General features: G+C 42.6%; 1 protein-coding gene across 1 annotated transcript; it reads right to left on the bottom strand.

Moving 5' to 3' along the window:
• Nucleotides 1-1,088: 1,088 nt before the first annotated feature.
• Nucleotides 1,089-8,384, bottom strand: LOC128703680 (uncharacterized). The gene is made up of 2 exons (XM_053798459.2): nucleotides 8,297-8,384; nucleotides 1,089-8,200 (listed from the first exon to the last, which is right to left on the bottom strand). Exon 2 carries the CDS (start codon nucleotides 8,192-8,194, stop codon nucleotides 5,888-5,890), a length of 2,307 nt encoding a protein of 768 aa, XP_053654434.2. The 5' UTR covers nucleotides 8,195-8,200; nucleotides 8,297-8,384; the 3' UTR covers nucleotides 1,089-5,887.
• Nucleotides 8,385-8,894: the final 510 nt, after the last annotated feature.

Below are 8,894 nucleotides of genomic sequence, written 5' to 3'. Positions count from 1 at the left end.
CTTTATTCTTTAAATTCTTGACTACTCTACTGACGGCACCTCTGGAAGCCTTTACGCAACTGCGGAGAGGAATTGTAAAGGGACTGAATAAGCCTGTAAATCAGGCTTCTTCAGTCAATACACAGGGATGCTCAACAAGCAAATATAAACAAGCTTATTTAGCTGAGTAGCCGGATGAGTGAAGTTATTGTGCAGAGTTTAAATAGAGACGGGAGCACTGCAGTATTGTGGAATTTGTATCCTTAACTCTGTAAATATGCTGAGAATTTATATTAATCTCAGTATTATGGAGTAAAGGCTACATGCAGCTTTCATAACTCTCGTGTAGTCAAAATACTTTAACCCTCTTAACTAACCAATCCTTCATCACTCAGAAGTGGATGAGGTATTTTTACATGTCAAATTATCTCATTTCCAAAGCCATGAAATCCATGATAAATGGACATTCCGTTAATGCTGCTGGCCCTGTGCCTCATATTTTCGCAACGTTTACATGCGGTATTTACAGAGGAAATTGGTCACTGGATGAGCAATATCAGGGGAATAATCAATTAACATATTGGAAGTCCCTGGACCCATTTTGTACCTCTGTAATCTAGAAACACTTTTGTAATTTGTCATGACTGTGACCAGATCCACCTGGTGTTCATTGCCTTTGTAACTTGCTCAGCTATCAAAACTTTGTGGTCCAGTCCCTGGACCCATTATATACCTCTGTAATCTTTGAACCACCACCCACAGGATGGGTGTGAGGTGCATAATAAGTACAAACTAAAAAAAATACTTAACAAAACTGCTTTCAGGATTACACTGAGTATTATACTGATAAAGTCACTGGTTGGCCAAACTTCTTCACAATAATGTTAGTGTTGTACATACGTCTTGTTTATTTACATAAATGTTGTTTACTAGAGGATATGACTTTTAACATTTGTGTTACTGAGGATTAAAACAAGGTTAAGATAACATGTCTTTATTCTTGTCAGTCTCATATTCAAGCTATCTCTATCCGTATCTTTTTTTATATATTTTCCAAGAATTCTTCTTGGCATTTCTTTACCTACGTCACTAAGACGCAAAATGTCGCCTCAAACACTTACATCACAAACGAATTTTATAACGGGATTATTTGGTAGATGCTGCAAGCGGGTGGTTAATGATAAATGTCTTCTTCAGAGGCTTCTTTCTTTATTAAGTCGTGGTGGGTACACAGGCTTGTGTTGTGCCCATGGCCCGGGAAGGGCCATCCCACGAGAGAGAGCTGGGGGTACTTGTGTCGTGCTGCTAGGCCGCTGTGTGAGTCAGAGCATGGCAAGGCCAGGCAGGCTGAAGTGGCCACCGAGAGGCCTGGCTACAGAGGGCAACACCTGAGTGGCACGAAATATGAACTAAGCTGGCAGACAGCATGGGCTGTCTGTGCAGACAGTACAGGCTGTCTACATACGCTCGGCCACCTACCATGCGTTGTCCCGACGCGACAATACTGGTGGTAAAAGGAGCTCGGTCTCTCTCTCGTAGGAACAGGGCACAGAACACAAAATAAAAATATATATATACATATTAACATGGAAAAAAAAACTTCCTACAGGGAGGGAAGAAAAAACATGTGGGTGTGCTAAACATCGTGGTTATAGGCAGTGAGCGTCGAAGGGCATCACTGCACGCCTTCCTGCGTCTGGACAGATACTGCAACACAGGAGACATCGCTGCGGCTGAGCTGTGACGTTACAGGTTACGGTCTCCTCTGGAATGGTGAAGCGGACATCGTAGGAGTCGCTGCAGGTTTCACTCAACCTGGGGCATGACATGCTGGTGCCCTCGAGTGAGGCGTCGACAAAACTCAGCAACTGGGTAGGACTTCTGGCAAGCGACTCAGGAGGACACTTCTCGACTGGTACTGTAGCTGAGCTGTCACTGCCGGCGAGCGTGGAGCGAGTTGTCGAATGAGTCGTGGCAGAGACGACTGGGCGAAACATCTGGGAGTCGTAACATCATACACCAGACTGCAGTGAAAGAGCTAGCAGTCAAAGTGAAGGCTGCTCACTGAAGCTTGTGACACGAGGCTGACACAGCGCCTGCCGACAGTGGCTAACTGCGGCTTGGCGAGTATCAATCTCTCGGCAGTTGGAGTTATAGCAGAGGTTAGTCTGAGCGTCCCCAGACTTGTTTCTCTACATATAACTGCACTCTGACAGTCTGGAGGTGAAGTGAAACAAATCTCGATGGGAATCATAGCAGGTACGATTCTGCAGAACATCACAAGCGACGAGCATAAAAGCTTTCTGTACAAGAGGGCTCGGTCACTCGGGGCTGTCTGATAACTCTCAAACACACTGGTCACACTGGTGACTTAACACAGTGGTGCTACTCAGGTCTGGCTCAGACCTCACTGGACACACGGAAACTTTAAACACACCACTGTACATGCGGTACACTAACATGTGAGAACACTGACTGAGAGGAATTAACACACGACATATATCTTCTCTTAGTCTTCTCGACAATATTTTAATAATTACTGAACACTTGATGGTGACATCATGTGATGTCAGGCGTGATGACGCCAGCAGCACTGACGTCAGCAGACATCTCGAGGTGACGTCAGGCAGACATCGTGACGTCATGAAGTCGGGGAGCATCGTCGGTAACGTCAATGTGATGCAAGCAGCAGACCACAGCATGTGGCCTGGGACATCTGGTAACTCACGTGGCCTGTAGATATACGTGACATCGCCCACACCCACGTGGCATCGTGATCCACGTGGCGTCGTGATCTACGTGGCGTCGTGATCTACGTGGCATGCTGATCCACGTAGCTTCAAGTGGCCTCGGGCACTCGGATACACAGCTCTGGCAATGAATCACACGAAAAACAGCAGAAAACACAGCAGAGGGAGTGAGCAGTGGTGAGTGGTGTATGGTAGACGGGTGAGCGTGAGTAGGGTGAGCATGGGCAAGGTGAGGAACAGCCACTTCCTCTCCTCCTCCCCCACCCACAAACACGTGGAGAAGCTCACACTGGATGCAGAAATCACCACAAAACTCACCTCTGTCTTGCTGAAACAGCTGTGCTGAGCTGAACAACAACAGCAGCAACATACAACTGACGCTGAACATGTGACCTGAGAAACAGTGTGGGACGCTGTAGCGTGGGATGCTGTAGCGTGGGATGCTGTAGCGTGGGGTCACTTACAATTCTCGGAGAATTTCGGCAAATTTCAGCTGGATCCTGCTTGTACCTATGTCTGGATGCTCAAACGTGCAGACACGACATCAGGATAACTCGTTGAGAGACGGATGCTTGTTGTGTAGGATGATGAAGTGAAGATGACTTCATACCTCTCCTTCCTCTCTCCGGGCAAACAACTGCTGTGACCACCACTGCTACCAATGTTTAATGGGTTTATTTGGTAGGCTGTAGCGGGTGGTTAATGATAAATGTCTTCTTCGGAGGCTTCTTTCTTTATTGTTAAGTCGTGGTGGGTACACAGGCTTGTGTTGTGCCCATGGCCCGGGAAGGGCCATCCCACGAGAGAGAGCTGGGGGTACTTGTGTCTTGCTGCTAGGCCGCTGTGTGAGTCAGAGCGTGGCAAGGCCAGGCAGGCTGAAGTGGCCACCGAGAGGCATGGCTACAGAGGGCAACACCTGAGTGGCACAAAATATGAACTAAGCTGGCAGACAGCATGGGCTGTCTGTGCAGACAGTACAGGCTGTCTACAATTTACCCAAAAAGTTTATGTAATTTACATCAGTTTACTGACACCGTTTCGCCCACACAGTTGGCTTTATCAAGTCACAAACAGATCTGTTTGTGATTTGATAGGCCCACTGTGTGGGCGAAACGTTGTCATAAACCATAACATTATACTACTTATGTGTTTATATTTCCATTGTGTCGATATTTTATACCATTTATTTCCACATATATTCTGTTGCTCATTTTCTGAAATAAATTTACTGAATCTTGTTATATTTTCATTACAATGTGGAAATAATCCAATCACTTAATCTCATTCTTTCTTTACTTTTCATAACACTGTATTTGTTAAAAATTTTCCTTGACATCATGAACTCATGAAGGTCACATCATGACATCTAGCAGTGACATCTCTAAAATTAGCTGCCGCACCTCAAGAACCTGAAAACTCTTGCAATACCTTATAAACACACTGTTTACATAACTCAAAATCTCTCTAGAAGACTTATACAATTCAGTTTCACGTATTTACATTCCATTTCTAGCAAATCAGTGACTAATTTCCACATCTTTCTAACAAGCAATTAACTAACTTCCACATATTTCAAAAAATCTATTAATTAATAGCTACTTCCTTAACTCTTCTACGTCCTTTCAAACAATTAAATTCCGCTTCTTTACAACAACTAATTCACTAACTTCCATACCCATCTATCAACCTATTAACTCTCTCCCCAACCTTCCATCCAGCTTTTAATTACATTTTCCTACCAACAGCGAAATAACTCATTTCCATATTCTTTCAACAACTCATTAGCTCACTAATACGAACGTCCAAATTGCCTTCACCTGTAACTAAATTTCACACCTAACTTACTATCACAAATTAAACTTAACATTCCCCAATGAAAAGCAGGGGCACAACGAGTACATTGAGAGACAACACAGTAAGCGTCCGGGGCCCAAGACTGTTCAATTGCCTCCCAGCATACATAAAGGGGATTACCAACAGACCCCTGGCTGTCTTAAGAAGGCACTGGACAGGCACCTAAAGTCAGTACCTGACCAACCGGGCTGTGGTTCGTACGTCAGCTTGCATGAGGCCAGTAGTAACAGCCTTGCTGATCAGACCCTGATTCACCGTGAGGCCTAGTTTCAGACCGAACCGCGTTGGCGTTGACCCCCAAAACCCTCTCCAGGTAAACTCCAGGGCTCTGGTGGCCTGGTGGTTAACGCTCTCGCTTCACACGGCGAGGGCCTGGGTTCGATTCCCAGCCAGAGTAGAAACATTGGACGTGTTTCTTTCAACCTGTTGTCTATGTTCCCCATCAGTAAAATGGGTACCTGGGTGTTAGTCGACTGGTGTGGGTCGCATCCTGGGACACTGACCTAAGGAGGCCTGGTCACAGACCGGGCCGCGGGGGCGTTGACCCCCGGAACTCTCTCCAGGTAAACTCCAGGTAAACCTATCAGCTCACTCTTGCACAACTCCGACTCAAATATCACAGCATTAAGACACAGTTTTACATTTTACTAACACACACTCCTGTCTTGTAAGACACATAATCTACACTGCACCAACTGAGGAACGATGATAATAGGTAGCAAAATTTATTCTATGAATGGGTCATATTGTTTTTGTCTTTGTTATACATGAGAAGGGGATAACAAGTTCATTATAAATTATAATAACTCTCATTCCAAGAACTTTGCTTTCTTGGGAGGAGAGTTAAGCCCGTAGGGGCCCCAGAGAACCTGCGAGCTTGAAAAACAATTAATGGAAGGGGAGGTCAGGCTCGCATACCTTGAATCAAGAGCCCCTCGCCAACATCTTCTAACGTTCCTTGAAGCAGAAATAAAAAATATGTTTATTATATTACAAATCTAATAAAATGACAATTAAAACTTGAAGCAAATCTTAGATAAGATTTGGAAAATGATCATTCAGACATTTTGTTTTCTGCACTGCAGTACATCAAGGTTATTTGCACTAAGAAGTGTATAAGCAGAGTTTACTGTAATCCGTGATTTAAGTATTATAACATTCTTGACTGGTAATGAACAAGGTTAGATTAAATTTCAATGATTCTCATGTAGTTAAGAAGCTTTAAGCACATAAACCAGCCAGTCAGTGCGACACAAACTTGTAATCATGACTAAGATTAAATCGAAGGCGGAAAATATTATCTGTTATTCTTGTTTAGCTTCTAGTCCCAGAGCTAACAACATTTTCGTCCTCCCTACAGTGTTCTCATCTTTACCTCTCATCCCAGGGATGATTTTTCTTAGTATCCGAGTTGCGTCATTTCTGAACTTTCTGCTCTGAGCATTGTAGATCCATGGGTTCCAGGCTGTTCCAGAGAGAAAGAGCCACCAGCAAATATAAGAAATCAGTTCATATTTGTAGATGCTAGGAAGACCTTCTGTCAAGATGAAAGATATGTCAATGTGTAAGGGGACGTTAGAGACAAAGAGGCACACAGTCATTACAATTTGAGTCACCAAAATGTGTCTATTTTCCTTATCTCTTGGCCCTGAATATCCCATATTATCTTTGTTCCATTCCCGAGACTCTCTTGCCTGTTGTTTCTGGAAGGTCCAGATTGCTAGCACAGAGACAACAATAGTACAATAGCTGGTGGTTTCTAATAGTACCAGCTGACTATTATGCAGTGTCTTATAGAACAAGCTATCTGGATGAAATACTGAGAAGAATATGGGAAGTTTGTTGAAAGTTGACCAGTGAGTTACAAAGTAGCCATCCCTGTGATACATGAAGAGGAGTGTGTCAAGGAAGCCAAGAACCCAAGTGAATGTTATTGCTGCCCACACCCGCCTCACTGTAAAGTATTCGCAGTACTTTGAGGGTCTACTGAAGAACACCAACCTCTCCACGCTCAACAGAAAGAGTGTTAATAATGATACAATGGAGTATAGGCAGAACAAGAAAGCCTGAAAGAGAGGAAATCCCTCATCAAACGGTTTAATGTAAGAAAACAAAATAAAATCGTCCTCCCTGATTAGGTATGGGCTGTCTATCAAAAGGCGATAAAACAGAGTAAAAAATGGTTCCAGGTGGTAATAAAATGAAGGAACAACAACAAAGAGAGACACTAATAAGTCAGAGAAAGCGAGGGAGGTGCGAAGCATAATGGACTCGTGTCCTTCTTGTGGCCCGTTCTCCATTACCATCACCATCAGCATCACAACTACCACCATCAAGTTGCCCACCACTCCACTAACCATTATCACTGCCACAATCACGATAAGTACCAGCTCACTTATCCGACACGATAGCGGCAGGTAATTCCATGCACCGATCAATCCACGTTCTTCTGGGCAACCTTTCCATGCCACAAAATAATTAGGGTAGCAGCAAGGCCAGTGAATGTTCATTGTAAAATAGAATATCTCATCTGCAGCAAATAAACGAATGGGATTAACTTTATGATAGCAGGAAGTGTTATTTATTAGTACATTAAAATTGGTTACCCGAAAACGAAGTCCAGCTACCTCGCCGTCGATGAACATATGACTTCCCTGACAAATGGTTCTTATACACTCTATATTTCCATCAAGAAAATTGGATATAATTAATGAATAGTAGTCATCGTGTAGGTGTGGTGAACGTGGACAACGTTTGGAATGAAAAAATGCAAAACTTTGATTATTCTCTTGACACAGAGTAAACAAATCCTCGTCTTTACAGTAATTATATCTCATGAACATTGGCAAACAAATGTTAACAAAATCATCGCCATAGAATACAACAAATATTTGATTACTTGAAGTAATTTTAATTTCAGCATAGTTTAAGGAGTTACTCCCGTATATCACGTTGTATGTATAAAGACACAGAGATAGAACTGAATTAAACTGGACTCTGTGGTGGTTCCCAAAACATTTATCATCATATTTCCCTAAGAACGACGATGAGAACTTGACTGGAGGATGGTCGCACAAGAACATAAAGTTATGCGGATTATATATAAGTTCCAGAAACTTAATTATGCCAAGAGATCTCAACTGGTTCTCGATGCTCGGGTTTTGGCCATATATTCCTGGCGTTGGTTGGTTGAAAGTATAAGTTGTAATAATGCCTCTATTGTTGATAAATTCTAGCTTGATAGTATTGTCACTGTTACCAGCAGCTTGACCGCTGTTGCTGATCGCTTTTGCCTTAGTAACGTGTTCTGTGCTAGCAGAAGCATGGCCACTGTTGCTGATTGCTTTCAGTGTTCCAACATGGTTGGTGTCCGCAGTAAGGTGGTCACTGTTGCTGGTACCTGACAGGCTTAATTCACCATCATTGTCAGTAATGGTAGAATCGCTATTGCTAGTGTCCATTAAGCTGACATCTTCTTGGGCGCCTTCATTCAGAACCTGTGTTGTGCAATCCGTCAAGCCGTCTTCCTTGCTTGCCAGCTGGAGTTGCCAGAATAAAAAAAATGCAAGGCACAAGGCACAAGACCTCAGCTTTCTGGAACACGAAGCCATCAGCACCTGCAGGAAAAAAAATATCAATATTTTTCTATTATATCAGAAAATTACTCCAATAATTTTATCAGCTAATTCATACTAAATGTTCCCATTTCTTACTTGTGTATCCCTACTGTCTCCGAAGAAGTAGATTCTTCCCAAAGCCGCCTAGACCTCAATATCCTAGAGCGGCTCAAGCCTGCGAACACTAGAAAAGTATATGCCTTAGCTGTCCACTTTCTAACCGGATTTTTTATCAGGGTACAAGAGACAGAAAGGTTTAGAAAGACACGTGAGTAAAAAATAGGACATATTTATTAGTAAACGTTTAGGTCCTGGGACATTGATCACTTCTGACACACAAAGGTTAAAGAGTCTGTATAAGGTCTTAGAGTTGGCTCGTGTGTCTTTCTAAGCCAATTTATTGGTAACTATTACCAAGGTTTATACCAGGAGACAGAGACAGAGAAGAGAAATAACCTACATTTGAAAACAAGAAATAATGTTATTGCTATTGTATTCCAAGAACCGCTAAACCCACTTATGTAATACACCTACTAAATTCTGCAATTACAAAAAAATAAATATATATATATATATATGTAATTTTTTTTTTTTTTTTTTTTTCTTTTTTTTTTTTTTTTTTTTTTTTTTTTAACAAGTCGGTCGTCTCCCACCGAGGCAGGGTGACCCAAAAAAGAAAGAAAATCCCCAAAAA

This window comes from Cherax quadricarinatus, unplaced genomic scaffold (genome assembly GCF_038502225.1).
Source record: "Cherax quadricarinatus isolate ZL_2023a unplaced genomic scaffold, ASM3850222v1 Contig4007, whole genome shotgun sequence".
NCBI classification, from domain to species: Eukaryota; Metazoa; Arthropoda; class Malacostraca; order Decapoda; family Parastacidae; genus Cherax; species Cherax quadricarinatus.
Note: the sequence above shows the minus strand (reverse complement) of the source record. Positions and strands in the feature narration are given on the sequence as shown.